The 22,981-nt window shown below is 44.1% G+C and overlaps 1 protein-coding gene across 1 annotated transcript in view; it reads left to right on the top strand.

Annotated features, from left to right (window-relative positions):
• The first annotated feature begins 804 nt into the window (after positions 1–804).
• Positions 805–22,981, top strand: part of LOC147734747 (aldo-keto reductase family 1 member C15-like) — a 364,446-nt gene continuing 342,269 nt past the window's right edge. The window contains exon 1 of the mRNA XM_086953626.1: positions 805–925. Within this exon, the coding sequence (XP_086809752.1) occupies positions 839–925 (87 nt within the window). The 5' untranslated portion in view covers positions 805–838. The remainder of the gene's footprint in view (positions 926–22,981) is intronic.

Below are 22,981 nucleotides of genomic sequence, written 5' to 3'. Positions count from 1 at the left end.
TTGTGACATGAGAAGTCACGGCCTGTGAAAGGGGACGGGGTGAGCCACGGGAACAAAATAGTTTTTAAAGTTAAGGGGCTGATAGCCATGGAAGTATACAGATGACAACATGGCATTCAGGAGGAGGGTCTAACAAGCTGAAAAACAATCAGAATGCAGCATTTAGGATGTAAGCCAATCCAAAAGATGGGCAGAGAGTGGGCAGAGCTTAAAGGAAGCTTCCCTGCTATAGTATATACTGTATTTCTCAACGAGACAACCCAAGCTCGGCCTTGTCGAGACCTAATCAAATAAAAATGCTTCTTTTTTTTTTAATTCAGACCGTTTTCCTTTAAAGAAAACTGGCTGCATTTAAGAAAAAAACAGCTTTATTTAAAAGCAGGCCTTGACTTGGAGGTCCTCGGAGGTTAGCAGGTCACTATCCCTGGGAGGGCCAGCCATTCCCAATGGGGTCGCAAATTGCAAGTGCCTCATTAATATTAATGAGATTTGCATTTTGCAAACCCATTGGGAATCATAATCAGTGTCTCAGACACTGTTGTACATTTGAAATTGTGACTTGCAATTTGCGACTCGCAATCAAGCGCAAATTGCGAGTCGCAATTTCAAATGGTCATACATCTGGCCCCCAGTTAGCAAATGCAACATATCTCTGGGGAAATTGACAACTCTTCCTTTGTTCATGCCCATTCTTTTTCTGTGCCAAAGTTTCTTCACCCTGCCTCTTCAAGATCCTGCCACAAATGGACTTCCTGTGTGAACGATTACTCTACGTAAAAAGTAACCAGTTGTCATATTTTACCCAGCACAGAGCACATAGAAGCTTGCATCAGAGGCCATGGAGCTCAAGAAGGATTCCTTCATCACAATGAATGATGGAAACCGGATCCCAGTGCTGGGCTTCGGAACCTCCGCACCGGAAGAGGTAGGTACCACTCTGCTTTCCATTGCTCCAAACCAGACCTCACTCTTCCTTTTCAGCACACATTACATTTCACAGTCCCCATACCAGACACATGAGTTTGCTTCGTCCTGTAACCTTGAGAGCTACAATGCGACCATAGTAGAAGTTGACTGCCATTGATTGAGTAGTGTTCAATTGATTTAATTGCTAGACACTGAGGGCCTCATTTACAATACATTGACACATTGCAGCGCAGCAAGCCTTCCTGCTGTACATTAAAATAAAAGAGCAGGAATGCGCTGTGTCTACAAGATTCCTGTTCTCCCCTGCGCCGGGGCACAAACTGCAGCCATGCGCCAGTGCAGACACCCTTACGTCATTTTGCCAGGATTCCTGCACTGAGAGGATGATTGTTTTTGTGCAGGAGGGGACTCCTTCCTGCACAAGTACAATAATTAAAGGCATTTTCCTCTTTCTATACATGCTGCAGAATGTTGCTTTGTAATAAGATTACTTCATAATTTTGCCAATTTATTCACCCGTTAACACTGCCTGGGCAAAGATTTCATGTCGTGAATACCAGTTTAACATCAGAATACAGTAATAAACAATTGAAAGATGATCAGTCAACCTTTGCATAAGAACTTTCACTCTGTTAAAATCTGCAGATTATGCAGCAGATGACGAATTATGTGGCGAATGCAGTGCCAAATTTAGAATTATGCCGAAATTGTATTGCAAGTTTTCCTGCCACGCAAGTGCATGTGTGATACAAATGTTTAAATGCATCCAATAAAAAGCATTGAGAAATCCATTAGCTATTGTTACACCCTTTAGAGCTAAGACTAATTGGCTTTGCCAAATCTTGTTCTTAAAGGGTTTAAGGAAAAAAATGTCAATCAATTGTAGATGAGAAGATCCAGGGACATCTCAGAGGTTTGTTATCATGTTATGTTTTTATAAGTGCTCTGATGGCCTTCTGACTGTGTGAGTGCCATATAAAAGCAACACATTTATAGAAGCTGAGTTATGTGTGAGTTGTGCACCGAGTAGTGCCCTGCGGAATTGGGGGGATGGGGGGATTGGGGTTGAAAGGGGGGGACAGCCGGTGCTACACCAGCTGCTCTAAATTATAAGGAGGCTCACTCTGATATTTATTTGTGTGTGACTGCCCACTGGCATATCTAGAGGGGGGCCAGATGTGATCCTGCCCCCGCTATATTTGTCTTGGCCCTCCTTGTGTTCTAGCACCAGAGCTGTTTAGTGTAACAGGAGTAAACTGTACCTTCCACACAATTTCATTTATCCCTTGGCCTTTCACTTCAAAGCAGTGTTGTTCTGCTTAAAATGGTTAAACGTGACTTAGTATCAGTGGCGGCTGGTAATTTTAGCAGGGGTGCTGGGCCCACACATGCACACATTCACACTCACACCCATGCATTCACTAACGACCACACACCCACACCCCATTCAAAACACTCACTGACAAATACATTCATATATATACACACACTCACGCACCAAATATAAAAAAAACGCCACAAAACTTACCTTCACTGTAGAGAGGGAAGCCTCGGATGTCCCAGGAGGGTTGGGACTGCTGCCAGTGAAGGAAGACACAGTAGCTCACTTGTCACAGAGTGGGATGGAGTCAGTAAAACTGCTGACCTCACCCTACTCTGGGACTAGGCCTCACTGATTATCACTCAGCCCTCAGAACTTCAGGACCTAAAACCGAGGCGCCCAGGTCCGAGGCAATCAGTGATGCTCCACCTGTCACGAGGGGGAGGGTTTTAAGGCTCCTTTGCCTGGCTGAGGAGGTCACGCCCACAAGGTTGTAAACTGCATAGCCTGGCAAATGTCAACTCAGGCAGTCGGGAGCCTGCGCATGTCAAGCTCCTGGCTGCCTGACCTGAACAAGAAGAGTGTCTGACAGGCAGACCTGTGATCAGCCTGACAGACACTCTTCTTGCTGGGAAAATGGTGGGAGGCGTTGCCCCTCAGCCCATATCGGCGGGTCGCTGCATATTTGTGAGTATATCTATACTAATATAATAAAGAGAGAGCCCAAACCTTTGAGGCGGGTAATCTCAGGAACCACAGCACCAATCACAACACCCAATACAGCGTTGGAAAGGGCAGTTGCAGCAGAAGGACATAGGCTATGCAGATGCCCACCATATACATTTAAAAGGTAAAAGAACCGTGCGAGCAAAGTAGTCCCTTTTGGGCGTGTCTGCGTTGTGCTGTGGGCGTGTGATGGGGGCGTGACAAACGCTGGGGGCGTGTGGTACGTTCTGCCCTTCATGCCATGTCTCATATCGTGTGCTGTGGGCGTGTGCTGGGGGCGTGGGCGTGTGCGGGGTGCAGGATTTCGGAGAAAAAAAAGCGAGCATTATGCCCAATATTTCATTGTTTTTTCTTCCCAGGTTCTGTACATTTCAGCTCCGGGTGTGCTTGTCCCGTGCTCCCAGTGACGTGCACCTACTTTACTGTATGGAGGTCAGGCATGGAGCTATTCCCCAGGGCCGGAAGGAGCGCAAACAGGGGCCATTGTGCAGGAAATGTAATCTCGCCTTAATTTCCGGTGATGCCTGAAGCGCACACTGGAGATTTTCCACTTCTGTTGCGCACAGGCCTTGCGCCACGCACATCCGGACACAAGGCCCGCCTCCACAGAAATAGCAAGAAATGGACTATCCCTCCCTCGGGAATATGTGATGATATTCCGCAAACCAACATCCCGCATACCATCACTCCGCAATTTTTATAACGCAGGACTATTACTCCGCAAAGACATCATTTCTAAAACTTTTACAACGCATATGACTTTATCACGCATGCCATTATACCGCAAATGCATGTGTGGTAAAGTCATATACATTGTAAAAGTACATTATTAAAACATCAAATATATGTTTGTATATATGTATATTTATATATATATATATATATATATATATATATATATATATATATATATATATATATATATATATATATATATATTTTACCTACTGGTGGTTATAGTTAGGATTATTTTGAATAGGGAAATCACAACATTCTATTGTGAATAACTTTGGCGCCGGTTGAGGAATCTGCCTGAAAATTTCCTCAAATTTGCCTCGTGGCGCTCCGGTCCTTCCCTGAAAGTTTGGGGGGGATTCGTCAAGCGGGGGCCGAGATAAAAGGGGGGTCCCAAAACGTGTTTTCCCCATGTTAATTTCCATAGGGCGAACGGCTGAATGGATTTCCACCAAACTTGGCAAAATTGTAGGGACTGGTAGCCCGATGTGCCTTTGCTATGTCTCAAGAAATGTGCTCCAGTGGATTTTGAGTAATTTAGGTTCAAAAAAATATATATCTGTAAGCGCGCCCCGGTACGCGCACCGGGGCGCTAACCAGCGCGCTACGCGAGTTCGCGCGCGGAAAGCTGATTGGCTCTCGGGTGTCTTTCAACATTCCAAACAGTCCGGAGCGGCCGCCATCTTGTGTCTCGGTAGGATCGAGACACAAGAGGTGGCAAAAACAAAGGGGGAAATGACCATAAGGGGGCAGAGTAGACCCCCCCTGACCACCTAGGTTTGATGTGGGGGCTATAAAAGGGCCCTGTGGGACAATTTTTTTTTTTTCTATTTGCGCGTGGGGAGCGCCAGGTACGCGCACCGGGGAGCGAACCGGGGAGCGTACCATGGGGAAAAAAGAATGACAGTTTTAAAAAAATTTAGCCTTTTTTTTTTATAAATTGGAGGTAGTTCTAAAAAGAACTGTTTTTTTCTTCTTTTTGTTGTTTTATATTTTTTTAATGTTTTTTTGAACATTTTCTACTTTTTTGGGTTTTTATGAACTATTTTATATTTTTTGGTTATTTTTATGGGGAGAAACAAAAAACAGGGAATTGTAAACGGCTCAACTGGAGCAAAAAAAAAATCAGGAAAAAATTATTGTTTTTTGGGGCAATTGTGGTTGTCACCAGCACGGTTGATGAGCTTTATGCTTTGCTCACCATAGGTGATGGTCTTACCACAAAATATACAAGTGATCTTGAATTCCCCAAACTGTGGTTGTATGTTTGGGACCATCTCCCTTGCCTCTGGTCCCGATGGAGAGGGTTGCTTTCTTTAGGAGGTGCTGGGTGAAGATTCGGGAGGGTTTGTAGCCAGTTCTTGGACCTCTGCCGCAGCATAGTTGTTGGGATGCTTGCGCTGCATGTGCCGAATCATGGTGTTATTGCCAAATGAGTATTTCTTGTTAGGGTTCCCCCTTGAAAGTTCAGTGCCACAGATTTGGCAAGTCACCTTTGGCACATTCGCCTTTTTGAGGCCACTTGGGATGGAAAAAAACTCCCATAAATGTGCTGCTTTGGCCTATATGGGGTATTGTCTTCTGACAGGAATGTCCTGCTCCCCTCCTCCTCCTCCTCCTCCTCTTCTTCATTTCCACCACTGTGGTGTTGTGGTGGTCCTCTTGGTGGTGGTGGTGGTGGTGGTGGCTGAGATGCTCCTGCTGCTGCTGCTACTGAAGCCATTTTTCAGTCCAAAAAAGTACAGAGAGGTCTTTCAACAGGTCTTCTTCACTCAAACTACAAAGTGAGAATGAGGAAAAAAGGTGGGGGCTTTCATCATTAGGAAAAAAAAACTGTCCTGAACCAATGAAAAGTGTTAATTTCAGGTCACATGACCAGGGTTTTCATCATTTGGAAACCAAAACTGTCCTGCACCAATAAAAAGTGTTATTTTTAGGTCACATGACCCGACGCGCTTACGCTACGCGCCCCTGGGCACGCCCCGAGTCGCGTCGCGTAAGCGCGTCAGATGCTTACGTTGCACGATCGTATGCGCTTGAGTGCTTCCGGGTGCGTTTACGCCGTGCTTATCACACGTCACAATGATGTTTTCGTTCGCGGCAATAGCGCTAACTGGACGCTCACCGGTATGCGCCCCGGGGCGCGCCGGAAGACTGCGCTTTCCGGTGCGCTCACCGGGACGCGCATTGGGAGCGCTCCAGGGCAAAAAAAAATAAAAAATACTATGAACAATATACATAAAAAAATAGTATTACATAAATATACATTATAGGATTCATTATAAAACATATTACATTTAATAGCTATAGAAATTTGCTATTAAAAAACCTTTGAAATTCACTGAAAAAACCAAAGGTTTCACACCAGTTATAGTTAGGAATTAGCATTTAAAAAACCAATGAAATTCATTGAAAAAAACATAGGTTTCACACCAGTTATAGTTAGGAATTAGCATTTAAAAAACCTTTGAAATTCACTGAAAAAATTATAGGTTTCACACCAGTTATAGTTAGGAATTAGCATTTTAAAAACCTATTAAATTCACTGAAAAAAACATAGGTTTCACACCAGTTATAGTTAGGAATTAGCATTTAAAAAACCAATGAAATTCACTGTAAAAACCATAGGTTTCACACCAGTTATAGTTAGGAATTAGCATTTCAAAAACCTATGAAATTCCCTGAAAAAACCATAGGTTTCACACCAGTTATAGTTAGCTGCAAATTTTACTGACATAAAACCATTCAAATTCCAACGTTGTAGTTACTTGGACTCAATATAACAAGCGCGCCTGCAATGCACTGCTGATGACGTCACATATTACATCACTCATGACATGGTCAGTGACATCACTCATGACATCACTGATGACACTATCCAGTGAATGTGTGTCTTTCTGAAAAATAAATATGCTTTATATATGTATTTGTAAAGGTTGATGGAAGAATAAATGGTTAAATAAGTGTGTAAATGGATGTTTTTTCAGGGAATTTAATAGGTTTTTAAATGCTAATTCCTAACTATAACTGGTGTGAAACCTATGGTTCTTTTCAGTGAATATATACATTGATGTTTAAACAACAGTTGGAATGACATCCACCCCACTTAAAATGTCCTGCTGCACTCGGATAGGATAAGTATCCGCCCCGCCCCTGGTAGTTCTGATGCACACCTGTAGCAATCCTCAAAGCCTCGAGGAACTGCTGATCCCAGAATCCAATGTCCGGAGCCTGGTAAGTAATTCATGGGGAAAATACACAGTAAGTATCCAGATTGCAGGACTTTGTGAAATGCTGCCAACAATGTCCCGTGTAGTCTGTTGCAAGCACATTCCCCCTCTGGTCCGCAGGACCGCATACCGTCATCGAGCTGGTGTAGTTTTAGCGGGGGCAAGAGACAATGCTTCCCGCCCGACGTGGAGTTAAATAACTCCCTCACCGCCTCCTCTGCTTCCAGTCATGACAGGGGCCTCGGTATTCCAATACCTTGGAAAAAGTACAGCCGAAGCAGAGAGAAATCCGGACCAACTTAACATGCGGGGGCCTCCGTAGCACGACTCTGGCACTCGTGCAAAATATTCACAGCAACCTCCTCGAAGAAAAGGCAGAGGCCAACAATGGGAGACACCACGGAGGAATTTATTATCAAAACATCGCAGCGAATGCATTTCGGCATCTAGCCTTCTCCAGTGCCATTGATGATTAAACAACAGTTGGGATGACATCCACCCCACTTTAAATGTCCTGCTGCACTCGGATAGGATAGGTATCCGCCCCGCCCCTGGTAGTTCTGGTGCACACCTGTAGAAATCCTCAAAGCCTCGAGGAACTGCTGATCCCAGAATCCAATGTCCGGAGCCTGGTAAATAATGCATGGGGAAAATACACAGTAAGTATCCAGATTGCAGGACTTCGTGAAATGCTGCCAACAATGTCCCGTGTAGTCTGTTGCAAGCATATATATATATATATATATATACACATTTTTTAAATTTAATTTTAACATTTAGGGCCTTATTTATGAAGGCATTGCGCCACCGGTGCGTCACTTTTAAAATGGGAAAAAGTGACGCACCGGCGGCGCAAGGCCTTCATAAATAAGGCCCTTATTCTTTTAAATTGCATTATTTATATTATTTGTATTTATTCTTTTATTTTATTACCCTTTACACCCTAAAAACGAATCCCACCATGCTACCTTTAAATACCCCTGCACCCCATAATCATAACCCACCCTTACTCCTTAAAATACCTCAACACCCTTCAACACTAACCCATCTTAACCCTATAAATATTCCCTGTACCCCAAAACCCAAACCTATCCCTAAACCCTAAAAATACTCCTGTACCCCAAAACCCAAACCTAGCCCTGAACCCTTAAAATACCCCTGTACCCCAAAACCCAAACCTACCCCTGAACCCTAAAAATACCCCTATACCCCAAATTCAAACCTAGCCCTGAACCCTAAAAATACCCCTGTACCCCAAAACCCATACCTATCCCTAAACCCTAAAACTCCCCCTGTACCCCATAACCCAAAACTATATCTGAAGCCTTAAAATACCCACACACCCCAAAACATATACCTCAGTACCCCAAAACATATACCCCTATACCCATACTTACCTTATCCAAACATTAAAAAAAACATGCTTTTACCATGAATTTCGTTATAAATGTATGCGTGGTAAAAGCATATAAAATGTAATGCCATGCGTTATAATGGCATTGCGGAGTCATGGTACTTTTGTAATGAAAGTATGCGGAGTCATGGTATGCGGAAAGAAAGTTGCGGAATAATGGGTGTTTACCCTTCCCCGGTAAGTACATTGCTGGCATGGCGCCCCACATCTCCAGCAACATACTCATATTTTTTCACCACCCATTTGAAAAATGCACAGGTCTCTCTCATTGATGGCCAGCACTGACATACACTTTTAGACATACCTCCCGCCACAAGTTCTAGAATTGCGAACTTTAGAGATGGGGAGCTACTTTAGAATCTCGGCATCAGCTCAACATCCTGTGATTCCAGGCAAATCGCTTTGTCTACCCGTGCCTACCACAAATGAATGTGTTCTTCTGTAATGTAAATTGTGCTCATGCCATGTTGTCGAGTTTGCGCTATATAATATTGCAAGGAAACTCGAGTTCACACACTACTGAACGCGCACTCTTAAGTGCATCAGCAGTGCACTGTGAATCGGAGCGTTTCACAGATAGGAAATGCTATCAAAACAAAATCCTACAAAACAATATACTACTGGCCGGCCGCAATTCATACCCGGACAACGTCGGGACGGGCTGCTCGTGAATCTATATAGCTACAGATATCGAAAGCCACATTTAAGTATTTTAAATGTGTGTGTGTGTGCGGGTGTGTGTGCGTGTGAGTATATATATACCCTTCCCCCTAAAGTTCACTTCTAGCGATGCCAGCATGGGGCCAGCCCAGGCTCAGTGTTTGCTCCTATTTGGAGTTGGGACTGCAATCGAAGACACAGCCTCCTCAGCGATAAACTTGCAAATATGCACAGGCTGGAAGGGCTGGTCTTGGAAAGTGGTGTTCGTTCATAGTGTAAGAAAACAATACATGATGAATCTTCGTGTGAACACAACGAAAGAAATATTAGTCACCTACTAAGATACATTATATGATTTTCAAATCATACATACTGCTAAAAAATGATGTATTCTCAATGCTAAGCGTGTTCGGCAGCCGGGCTGCTTATCCGAGGCTTTTTGTTTATCACGCCAGGCGGCTGTAGGGTTTGGGCACGCACCCTGGAGCTGGCCTGACCACGGGGAGCAGCTGTGGCCACTAGGGTCAGGCAATTTCTGCTCGGGCACTAGGTCTAACTTTTTTTGAGTTTATCAGATCTCTTCTGACGCCAGAGGGTATCCGTTTTCCAGTCACGTTTGTTATCAGTTCCCTTAAATTCTACTTTGTTAGTGTTAGCAAAACAAGTAATCAGTCATTTTGCAGCCAGACTGCAAATAAAAGCTGCAAAGAAAATCCGTCCTTCTGCGCCAATGCTTAGGTGGTCATATGTCTCCCAATAGAGGCACTGCACTGCATTTTCACGCTTTCCATGTCATGCAATGTTTTCAGAACCCCAGGAATAAAAGACATTTTTGTCTATTGGGCGATCCCTTTCCTCCTGTAATAAAGTCTTTGTGGTGTTCTCTTTTTGGCCATTGGTGGTTTCTCAGGAAACCAGTCTCCTTCAATGGCTTTACACTATCTGGGCAAAAATGTCACCCCATTAGTATCAGATTACCAACCAAGTACAGTAACAAGCAACTGGAAGATGGCCAGTCAAGCTTTGTGAAGGGCCACATTGGAACACATGACCCATGTTTTTAGTAACTATGGCTGCCCGCACCCTCTCCTGGGGCCTCATTTATGAGAAATGACGCATAGCTGCATGAAAGCACCGATGCGTCACTTCTCAGTGCGCACTCCTTGCGACATTCCTGATGCGTCATATTTAATGTATGACGCATCATGTTGCAAGGAGTTATAGTTACGTCAGTATTTCTGAGGTATCTGTAAGCGCAAAAGTGACGCATTGCTGGAGTGTGTCACAAAAGTGACGCAACTCCAGCAATGCGTCCTTTCACATGGGGCAAGCCCCATGTGAAAGAGCCTGCGTCAGTCTTACGCCTGCTGTAAGGCAGGCGCAAGATTTTGACGCAATGGCGTCCTAAAAGTGACGCAGTGAAATCTCATAGATTTCACTGCGTCACTTTTACGACCCTTCCTTGCGTCAATACACCCCCCTTGCATACATTATACCTGGCGCAGGTATAATGTGGCGCAGGGGTTTACAAAGTGACACATCTACCTAGATGCGTCACTTTGTAAATATGGCGCAACAAGGTGCATTTTTTACGCCACTGGTGCGTCACAAAAAGTGACGCACCGGCAGTGTAAAAGTGACGCACAGCCTCATAAATGAGGCCCTTGGTCTGTATCTCCTTCCTTTTCTTGACCAGAAAAACATGTCTTTAACCAGACACTGCGCTCCCTCTTTCCTTGGACCAAATTCAATTGAGCAGTTATGTGCAATATAGCTGGTATTTAGTGGATGCAGCTGCTGTTATGTATTTTTTAAGGATGTCTAATGATACCTAAGTGGCCAATTGGAAGGCTAACCAGGACTCTCTGTTGATTATTTCGTTTTTTTTGTTTCTTGCATTCCATATCATGCAATGATTTCAGAACCTTGGGAAAAATGAAATTTTGTCTTTCGGGTGCTCCCTTTCCCCTTGGAATAAAGTCTTTTTAGTGTTCTCTTTTGGCCATTTGCGGTTGACCAGAAACCAGTTGACTTCAATGGCTTCCCACTATCTGGCACAATATTTCACCTCATTAGTATTAGATTAACAGCCAAGTATAGAAATAAGCAACTGGCAGGTGGCCAGTCAAGCTTGCAAAAGGCCACACAGGAACACATGACCCCTCGTTTTTCGCAACTCTAGCCACGCTCACCATCTCATGGTCTGTGCGTCCTTCATTCTCTTTACCAGAAAAACAAGCCTTTAACCGGACATTGAACTCCCTCTCACAGCCCATTCCCTTGGACAAAATTCAAACTCAGCTGTTACATGAAACATGCCTGTTTAGTGGACGCAGCTGCTCCTATATGTATTTATGGGAGTCTAATGTTACCTAAGTGATCAGTTGGAAGACTGACCAGGACTCTCTGTTGATGATTTCATTTTTTTGTTTCATGCATTTTGTATCAGGCAATGATTTCGGAACCTTAGCGCCTAGAACCACCTCCCCACCTCTAATCTCCCTAACCTCTGTAATCCTTACCCCCCTACTCTTTGACTACTGACCCTCTGGTCCGGCAGGCACCCATCCCCGTGATCCATGGGCCTAGCAGAATTCCAGCTTCCCCAGATTCACCCAGACTGCCCCCACAATTTACCACTATCCACTACCCCCCCTACAACCTACCCTACACCCCTTACCTGCATGCTGGTTAACTGTCGCTCAGCTGTCCAACACGCGATTGAAATTTCGGAAACCATCCTTAGCGAAACCATTGGCATTGCCTTTCTATCTGAACCTTGGCTTAAAGATCACTCTTCTTCCATTCTTGATATGCTCTCTCCCCCTGGCTACTCTGTCCTCAGAAAAGATAGACCTGTCAGAACTGGTGGCGGTCTAGCAATAATCTATAAAAATGAACTCCAACTCTCACCTTTTCAGAACTCTGATCATTCTACTTTTGAATACCTCGTAGCGGAACTTAAAGTGCATGGCTACCCTCCAATACGACTTCACAATATCTGCCATCCTCCTGGTGACCCTCTTCCTTTTGCAGAGGAATTGTCAGAACCTCTTACCCAATCCTCACTTTCCAATTCCAATCCAAAAAATCTTTATTTCGGCCATTTGAGACCATAAAAAATTCATTAAAACATTTAAAACATTTAAAACACATCAAACACACAATAAAAACATGGCAGGGTACATTTACAAGTAGTTCAAATCCCTTTAGAGTCTGGGCATGAGGAAGCGAATAGCTCTATTTCGTTACAGTTCATAACACTTTTTACAGAAAATCAATCTTTTAGTATTTTTCCCCTTATCTGCTACATGGCCATTATAAACTTGGCGACTGCAAAGACTATTTGGGGCAAGCTACTTGTCTTCAGTATTCTGTATGAGTGAAAATAGTTTCTTATGCCCAGGTTCCTACACAATGGCACTAGCCAATATTTCCTCGGTCTAGTGTAGGCAGGGCAAAAAAACAAAACGTGAGTTTCTTCCTCATCATACTTATTGCACCCTGGGCAAATTTTATCATCCCGCATTGTCCATTTACAAGTGAAGGTTTTGAGGGGCAGGGTGCCTAGCCTCCATTGAATGAATAGTTTACTTGCCGATATAGGAAATATAATGTCCATAAAACCTTCAAAATGATAAGAATTTTTGGAATGCAGAAATTGTTCAGTCAGGGTGCCGATTTTGGGTGCACACACAAGAGAGACTAGACTTTTCTCCTTGGATATTTCAACCAGCCTTTTGCGTGGGACCCTATGGCAGCCTCTTTCATGAACCTCCCATAACTCACGAAGTCCCAAACGATAAAGTTCTCTCTTGACAAAAGCCAACCACAGGATTCTGTCACACTGATTAAGATTCATAACGTGCTTAAGGTCTTCCCTATAGTGTGCAAGTTCACCAGTGGACCAGAGCCTGTGCCAGAACCTCAGCGGTTTTAGTTCCAATTCATCCCCTATTGAAGGGAGCCCCAGATCTAATCTTAGAGGTAGCAAGGGTGTACCTTGGGGGAGAACCAAAAGGCGTCTGAGGAAGTTATTTTCAACTCTGACCAGTTCTGTCCCGGCTTTGTGACCCCACAACTCACTACCATAGGATGTGGCCGCTTTGGCTTGAGTTTTGTACATCTCCACAGCTGGACTAATGGGTTTAAAGGTTGATGTATTCGCGACCTTCAGAATTGCCCCCGACATTTGGGACAACTTTAACCGGGATCTGGCTATCTGAGGACCCCATGATAAGTTCTCGTGTAGAGTTACCCCCAGATACTGGAACGTTTTTGCCCTTTCCAGCCTTGCAGAACCCAGTGTAGAATTAGGCCTAGTTGTAAAGGAGGGGTTGAATATCATGAATTTGGTTTTCTCTGTGTTAATCTCCAGACCGTGTTGCCTGCAGAAAACCCCAAACCCATCCAATATTCATTGAATCCCCATCTGGGATTTGGAAAGCAGGAGGGTATCATCGGCAAACATGATAGCCGGAACCCTCCTGCCTGCCAGCAGGGGTGCGTCATTGTCCCTGATATTGTCAAGATGGAATATGACACTGTTGACAAAGAGGCAAAACAGGGTCAGCGCAAGAACGCAACCCTGTCTTACCCCTCTGAGAACGGGAAACCTAGAGGACAACGCTCCATCCCTCCCACACCTAACCTGGGCAAAATTGCCTTTGTGGAGCCTAATTATAGCATGTAGTAGTTGAGAAGGAACGCCCAACTCCTTTAAAACCTCCCATAGTTTCTTGCTGGGAACCAAGTCAAATGCGGACCTCAGGTCCACGAACACCATGTACAGACTCCCCCCCTCAATCCTCACTGTTTTCCAATAGAGGAGGACAAGGCGGAAAATCTGATCCATGGTGGACGTGTTTTTCCTGAAGCCCGCCTGGAGGGGACTAAGAATCGCGTTGTCCTCCATCCAGTCAAGAAGATGGTCCAGGAGAAGGCGGGAAAATCGTTTTTGGGGTACATCTATAAGGCTGATCGGCCTGTAGTTGGCTCGGAGCAGAGGAGAGCCCTTTTTGAAAATTGGTACTATCTCTGCCCCCAGCCAAGTACAGGGGATCTCCATGCCTCCCAGGATTTCCAATTCAAAAAACTCTTCCTCAGAGATTTTAACCTTCCTTGGAACAAAAAGAATGATCCTATGGTTAACCTCCTCACCGATCTACTTGATATCAACTACCTAGAACAACTCTGCCACTCTCCTACTCACACCACAGGAGCCACTCTTGACGCTATCATTACAAGTAATGATCTCGCCTCACTTTCCTCCATCATTCCCATCGACTGGTTAGACCATCACCTCATCCTTTTCACGATCACTAACCCTGTGCTACCACCTCCACCCAAAACCATCAAACAGATGAATTGGACTAGGAATCTTCATCTTATTCCCCCAGGCGAAATTGAGACCAAAGTCAAAGAGCAACTTCGACTCTCTCCTCTCTCTCAAAATGCTAATGACGCCACCGAACACTTTAATGAATCCATCGTTGAGGTCGTTGACCAAATTGCCCCAGCCAGACTAAAATTACAGAAAAACTCTGCCTCCAAATCCTGGTTCAATGCTGATCTCAACAATGAGAGACGCACACTTAGATCAACTGAACGCATATGGAGGCAAAGCCCTTCCCCTTCTAATCTCTCCCTCCCCAGATCCGCTAGGTACAATTATGAAAAACACATCCTTAATGCTAAGACATCCTTCTTCCACTCCCAAATCAACTGGGCCAAAAACAGACCTAGGGAACTATTCAACATTGTTAAAAACTAAACATCCCCTGCACCCCCCAAGGTGACGGCCACCACTGAAAGATGCAAAGAAATTACCAACTTCTTCAAACAAAAAACCTCCGAAATTGGTCAATCCTTCGCCTTAACTCCCCTCCCACTTAACCTACTTCCCTCCCTGGACATTTCCTCCAATTCTCCTTCACTCTCAAAGCTTCTTCATGACTCCTCATTGCTTCCTCCTGCCGTCCCTTTTCTTGAACCCATCCCCACCATCCTCGAGCAAAAAAATAATGCTTCCTGGCTCAACTTCCATCTAGTCACTGAACTTGATGTTCTTAACATCATTACCAGACTTAAACTGTCATCTCACACCAAAGACCCTGTCCCTTCCAACCTTGTCCAAGATCTAAAACATATCATTGCCCCCTATTGGACCTCTATCATCAACTCCTCCTTTACTTCGGGTTGTGTCCCTGCTTCCCTCCAACTGGGAAAAATCACTCCCATCCTCAAAAATCCTGTGGGTGACCTAAATGACCTAAATACCCTTCATCCTATCTCTAACCTTCCTCTTCTCTCAAATGCGCTTGAAAAATGCGCCCTGCTCCAACTAGATAGACACATTGATTATTTCAATCTTTCAGACTCCTTCTAATCAGGCTTCAGAAAGGGCTGTAGTACGGAAACGGCCATGCTAAATATAATTGATGACATCCACCATTCCCTCGACAAAGGCGAGTCCTCCCTTCTCAGTCTCCTTGATCTCTCCACTGCTCTCGACACTGTTAACCACACTACTCTACTTAACACACTTAAACATCGTTTTGGCCTCAAAGGTTCAGTCCTCAAATGGTTCACCTACTTTTTCCAACACATAATCCAGCAAAATAAAATCCGCGATTGCCTTTCCAAACCTATGCCCATCCCCCTAGGGGTCCCCCAGGGCTCTATCCTCTTCCCCTCTCAATTCAACCTCTTCATGGAACCCCTCACCCTTATCCTTAAGCAAGCAGGAATTAATTATCATCTATACTCCGATGACACCCAACTGTACTATAAGATTCAGTCCTGCGCAGTTGTTCTTCGCCTCAATGATGCCTTGAGTAAGATTCAATCCTGGTTCCACTAAAACCACCTCAAACTCAATCCAAAAAAGACTGGAATCATTCTTTTTTCCAATAAGAACAACTCGCTCCCCATTGTCTCCTGGATCTCTGACTTAACCACACTCAACTGCTCGCTCACTATATCAAACTCAGTTAAATGCCTCAGATTTAACATTGACCAGAACTCTGCCACTCTCCAACTCACACCACAGGAGCCACTCTTGACGCTATCATTACAAGCAATGATCTGGCCTCACTTTCCTCCATCATTCCCATCGACTGGTTAGACCATCACCTCATCCTTTTCACGATCACTAACCCTCTGCTACCACCTCCACCCAAATCAAGTCCCCCACATAAAAAATTCGGCCAAACGCACTCTTTTCACTTTCCATCACCTCAAGAAAATAAAACCCTTCATTCCTGCAGATGACTTTAAATTAGTCGTCCAATCTGTGGTCTTGTTGAAAATTGACTATTGTAACGCCATCCTCTCTGGAACCCCTAAAGTCCACGTAGCCCAAATCAAATCTGTTCTGAACCTGGCTGCTAGGCTCATTACTGACCTCAAATGGTTCAATTACATCTCCTCTGCCCTTAAAGCCCTCAAATGGCTTCCCGTCGAAGGAAGAACTTCCTACAAGGCAGCTTGCATTACACACAAAGCCCTGCATCAACACTCCCCGCAGTACCTCTCAGATAAACTTCATAAAGCTGGCTGCTCTAGAGCATTGAGGAGCTCTAATACTCTTACTCTTGTCCCTCCTCTGTTAAACAAGAAATCCACACAATCACCCTCCTTTACTGGAAACGCGCCTAACATCTGGAACTCCCTCCCTAAAGAACCTCGTTGTAACCCCTCTTACGTCAGCTTAAAAAAAGACCTCAAATTCCTCCTCCTCAACAAATACTGGGGTCCGTAACCCCTCCCCCGGGCAATCATCACATCCCGACATCCTACTGTTTAAGGTCCCCCCATGTTAACCTAATCTCTCTGGACTGGCTGTTGCCCATTGCAATATATGTAATTAGATTGTATAAAATGTGAGCTGTTTTTAGGTCTTGTACCTGGCGACGCAGAGCGAACCGCTGTCGCCAGCGAGATCTATTGTTGTCGACTTGCCTCGGAAGGGGGAAAGGAGATGGGCACGGGCATGGTGAATGGAGGTACTGAACGTGCCCGTGAACACACACGTAGCGCGGTGTGCCCATGTCCTGTCCCCCTTCCGTCCTTGCAAGCCTCATGCAGCGTTACTTTCACTTTCTTTCCCTCCCCCTCTTCTCTCCCTCCTCCCCCGTCGGCTCCACGTCCCGTCAATGTGCACCAAAGTGCTCCTTTCCAGCTATCACAGCACACCTTGGCATCATTTACAAGTACCCACAACACCCCTGATCAGCAGCAGCACTTCTGGGGGTTTTACCTCTGAGTAATACAGGCAGCCCTCTCCCTGGGCTGCACGAGCTGTGCAGCACGCATGAGTACGGCAAAGTCTGCATGCGCCGCCACTGGGCACGAGCCGCAGGTCACACCGATGTGCACGCTCACGGCGTGCCTACAACGCGCCCATGTTGCTCCCCCACTTACTCTTTGTTCCGGCTGTCGGAGAAGACTGTGCTGGTTCCAGCTGGAGGGTAGAGAAGAAAATAATGTCTCACAGCATCCTTCACCACCTGTTACCAAAACCTAATGGCCGTGCTCGCTATGTCAGACCAGCACTGCTTCAATGCCGGCTTTTCCAGTGAGGAGGTGCTGAGCAGCCGATTCCCGCTCCACCGCGCCTGCAGGGGCGACGACCTCCTCGATTTGTGTTCCATATTGCAGCTGCCACGCGCCCCTGATGGCGCCGCCGACCTACTTTTAAAAAGTTACAGATTAAGGAATTTAAAGCCATAGTGCTAGGTCTTGGTGAACCACCACCGTCTAAAAACTCCAATTAATAATATCAGAGTCCTATGAAACCAGCTCGCCAGTTTACACTAGGTCGGATTGCCAATTAATTGAATGTGTTAGAAGGTTAAAAAAAACATACATTCTCCCAAAATACTTATGCTGGCAGCAACAGCGCTAGGACTCTACCATGAGAAGCAGACCTCCAAACGCATTTGTCATTTAGCCAGACTTTCCTATCTACAGCACTGTAAGGTTTCAGCTCATGGTTGACACTTTTCTTTGAGAAAAATATGCCATGACTCGGGAAAGGCCAACAGTTGGTACTTGAAGGAGCTGCGGCAAAAGATTCTATTAGTCTCTTTAAGGCATTTGCGCTTAGGCCTCTGTTCATTTAAAAGCGCGCGTGAGAGCTTTATCAGCCATCCCGCAATTTTCTGGTTTGCGACGAAGATGCCATATGCGGAAAGCATCGAGAAGGGTTCTGTGTCAGTCGAGCTGGGCTTCCCGCCAGCCTCAGGACCCATCCAAGCTCGGCGGGAGCCCGGAGATTAATGGAGCAGGTTTTAATTACACTGACGGGGCCTGACCATCGAATGCCAACAGGGACCAAAGATTAACGGCTGCAGGATGGCCAGACGCGCGTACGCAGCCGATTAATGGGACCCGGAACGTTAAAACAAATGCACACACCTTTTGTTTACTAACTGACAAAAAGGCATTGGACTTTTTTTCTTTCCTTTGGTCTCTGTTTATCAAGATTGCTTGTTTACATTAAACAAACAAGCATTTGCAGTGCAATAGGTCTCGCATTTGCAAGAGTTTATGCTATTGTCATTGTAAATGTGAATGCCTTTTATTTATCTGTTTTGCTAATTAACAAATACATAAAAGGTATTGTCATTTACAATGCCAATAGCTCAAACTCTTGCAAATGCGAGACCTATTCAAAGAAGCGATTGCCATTGTCCCGGGGGTACGAAGGAGGGACTAACAAGCCTATTACCGAAACAGAAGCCAGCATTTACAAAGGGCAATGACACAAGCCAATGACAAATATGGGCGGAGAGTGGGCGGGGCTTCTATGCTATACTCCAATACCGCATGCGCAGAGCAGCGCATGTGATGCCCAGACTCGACCTAAAAATGGTGTCCCAACCGGACCTAACCTTAATCGACCTCTTCACCACGACCACCACTCCGCACCCACAGTCTCAGCCATGGAATGTATGTTGTAGGTTGTAGGCGTCGTGGGGTGATGGGAAGGGGTATATTGTTCTGACCCATGTAACCTGTAAGCACACATTTAAATTAAAATACAGAATTTTGTATAGTTTGAGATGCTGTGCGTTTCACAGGTATTGCAAACACATATGCCTTGCTTACATCAATTTTCCAGTCATCTTGTTCTCCCAGTACATATTTCTCATAATTCTGGAATAGTTCAAGCAAGCCCAGTTGGGGGAAGCAAAGCGCTCAGACCCCAGGGGGCACAAGTTGGGAGGTGTGGTTATGCACTAGGGTTATATTTACACATTTTACTGATGTACTAGGAAAATGCTAGTTTGTCTCATGCTAGGCACTGTGTTTTAGCAAAGCAGTAGTGTTCTTTTTTGTGAGATAAAACTGTCAATTTCATGACATTTACAAATTCTGCTTTTCAGAGTTAACAATTGTTTATAATTTGTAGCACTTCATAAGAGTGTTGTATAGTTCCTATAAACATATATAGGATCTGTGCATTTAGACATCAAACACTGTAGGACTGGTGTTCGTACTGATTCTAGACACCCTACCAAGTATGCTAGCCTGTATGCCAGCTAGCTCACAGTGCCACTAGAAACCCCTCTTACCAAGAAGAGAATAGTTCTTGGCAACTATCAAACATGACAACCCTGTCCCATCAAGGCTCGTGGAAACAGTGCGATACTTTTTGCTCCGTCATTCATACTCACTTTGTCTCAGAGAGATACACAGAATAAACGGTGGGGACATTGTTCAATAAGCTTTTTTTGAACCAGCGTCATTCTAATGTAAAATAGGTGTGCTGAAACAACCATAAGACAGAAACAGATATAAATGATTTAAAGCACCAACAGAGAAAAAAGGATGGCGGATTTCTACCATAGTGCTAAAACAATGAATACAGGCAAGTATATAAAATACATGACAGTAATAAAAGCGTACTCCTACGATGTGACCCTAACTAGATGTAACCAAGTGTACCCAGCATGTATGCAGGTGTAGGAGCCAAGAATCCCTGTAGGATAAAGTCAACCCCATTATCTGAAGTGAAATAATGTGGGACCCCGTCTTGGTCTCAAGATGGACAACCCGTAAGAGATGTCAGACCACTGTAAGCTGGAGTGTCTGAGTGCAGGAACCTCAGCGTCTGGTGTCAGTGTGTCAGCATAGAAGTCCTTTTTCTTTTCTCCTACCTCAGCAGGGATATGGTGTTTATATACCCAATGTGGTACCCCCAGGGGATATACCTTGCTGTGTCATGTCGGTCTAGGATGATGGAAGGAATGGCCCTTATACTTAGTTATTATGCAGGAGATGGTGTCCTGCTCTGTCCTGCTGTGATTCCAAGAAGTCTCATGCATAATGAATGAGGCTAGTTTTCAGAGAAAACCCTATGTCATTTAGGCATTTCAGTAACTAGGTAAAAGGTCAGTACTAAGAACAGTTATGTAGTGTAATGTCATTGGAAATGTAGGTGAACGGTCTGGTTGCTATCTGAGTCTATATCAGGCACCTGTATGAAACATAAAACCCACTCTCATCCGACTGGACAACGTATGAAACAAATAATACATGCACTTCTAAAATATGCAGAGAATCGAAGAAGCAAAAAATTGATAAAAATTGCTACGATCAAGGCAAGTTTGGGGGGTAAGGCACTGGGCCCGGATGGGGTTCTGTTGGATCTATATAAAAATAATATAGATCTTTGGGCCCCGCTTCTTACCCGACTCTTCAATGCTTCACTTCATACTGGTCGTCTTCCTTCCTGCTGAGAATCATTGATAGTCCCCATATTTAAAAAGAGAGACAGAGCTAGCTGTCAATGTTATCGCCCAATATCACTCTTGGATTCTACTATTAAGGTCTTTGGACGGGTGATTTTAAATAGATTGCAAATTTGGGCGGACGAGAACATGATAATCAGCGATTTACAGTATGGTTTTAGAAAAGGGCTTGGCACAATTGAACAGTGTTTGAATCTGCATAATTTAGTAGAAAAATACACAAAAGCCAAGGAGGGTCGAATGTTTTTAACTTTTGTAGATTTAACTTCTGCATTCGACTGTGTGTCGCATAGTAATCTTTGGCTGGTGATGGATAAACTGGGGTAGACTTTTTAATCATTAATTTCCTCCTGGAACTCTACTTAGGTGCATCCGCCAGAGTCAGATATGGGAAAAATGGTGAATGTACAGAATCCTTTGGAATCGCTAGGGGAGTACGACAAGGCTGTGTCTTGGCTCCGTTCCTTTTCTCACTCTACATCAATAATGTGGAGAACACCTTACTGAAGGAGTGTAGGGACATGCCGATGGTGGGGGAACGATCAGTCCCAGCTTTGTTGTATGCCGACGACGCTGTCCTGATGGCCAGAACCCCACTGCCCATGCAAAGCTTAGTTGCTTCCTTTGCAGACTTTATGACAGGGTTGGATCTGAGGATAAACTGTTCAAAAACTTTCACCATGAACTGTGGTTTGGGTGCATATAAAAAGAGGAAGGTGTTTTTTATCGGTTCTTCCCCAGTCGATTTTACTTTGACTTTCTCTTATCTAGGAGTCTTATTTGATCATACGGTCCTATGGAACACCACAATTAAAACTAGAAAAATATTGTACTGCAAATCCATCATGGCCTTAAAAAATGTTAGCCAAAAAATTGGCAGAAGACTAATTGGGGAAATGCTGACTGTGTATAAAGCTACTTGTGTAACAATCGTGACATATGGTGCAGGCCTATGGGGCTATGCAAAATGTAACATCTTTACAGGTGGTATTAAACCTCTTTATGAAATATCTTCTAGCTGTACCAAAAAGTGTCTCCACATACGCCTGCCATGCAGAACTTGGGGAACCTTATCTTGAGGATACCATAAAGACAGCCCCAGTATTACTATGGCATAGAGTCTGGACGACCGATGAATGTGGGTTAAATTGTTTGATCATGAATAATGTGGTTGGATTAGAAAAGAGTAGTAAAGTAAAATGGCTGTGTTACATGAGGAAATTCCTCACGAACCTGGGTATGGAGGATTACTTTTTCGATCCATCTTCTTTAGATAACATCTCAAGGAAGTCCTTGAAGGAAAAATGTATTGTCCACTTACATGATCAAAGAACAATAATAGAAATGAAGAAAATGACAGTAGTTGCCCATGAACAGATTGTGATTTCAAGAAAAATGCAGCCATATGTTAAACTGCAAATGAGTGACAATGAGAGGTTTTTATTAACCCGTTTTAGATTTAATTTGCTGTTTAGGTTGCTTAGTTTCCCCGCTATGAATGATTGGTCGAAAAATGTAATTAAGTGCCCATGTGATGATTTGTGTGAACAGTCGGATAGACATATTCTTTTCTTTTGTAAATTTTATACTATGGCGCGACAAAGGTGGGTTGTCCCATTGTTGAAGACCATGGAAATTAATCGCTGTCGCCCTGCCTTTTTAGCTGTACGGAAGCTTGATAACATTTTAACTATTGTATTTATTTCTTCGTTTTTAAAAAATATTTACAAATCACGTAAATCGATTGTAACCTGAACTATGAACTGACCTTGGTGCATTGGATGAATTTCTTATACTTATTAACTGTGTTTTTAGCTGTACTTTTATGGTTATTGTGTTTTAACAACCGAATAAAGAATTGTGATTGATTGATTGATAAAAATGGCTAAAAACTATAGTTTAAGCTGCAGAAGTCTCTTAAAGAAGTCTCTTAAAATATGTTCGTATATATGATCCGAACAACTATGAGTGCCTGAAAGCCACACAGTACTAAAAAAAAGTCTGTTTAATATTTCCAAATTTAGGTGGTTTTGAAAAAGGCCACATTTTTCCCAGCACAGGATGAGCCAAATGTTTATGTGTCCTGTCTGGGAGACGCAACATCAATGTTGCTTGCCATTGCAGACGACAAAACCTGCAACACCTCTTAGATCGGGTCAATCAAGCACAGATGATCTTCTGCAGAGCCCGCAGCCGATGCTGGGGAATC

This window comes from Lissotriton vulgaris, chromosome 1_2 (genome assembly GCF_964263255.1).
Source record: "Lissotriton vulgaris chromosome 1_2, aLisVul1.2, whole genome shotgun sequence".
Taxonomy (NCBI): domain Eukaryota; kingdom Metazoa; phylum Chordata; class Amphibia; order Caudata; family Salamandridae; genus Lissotriton; species Lissotriton vulgaris.
The sequence above is the reverse complement of the archived record's forward strand: the minus strand, read 5'-3'. Positions and strand labels throughout refer to the sequence as shown.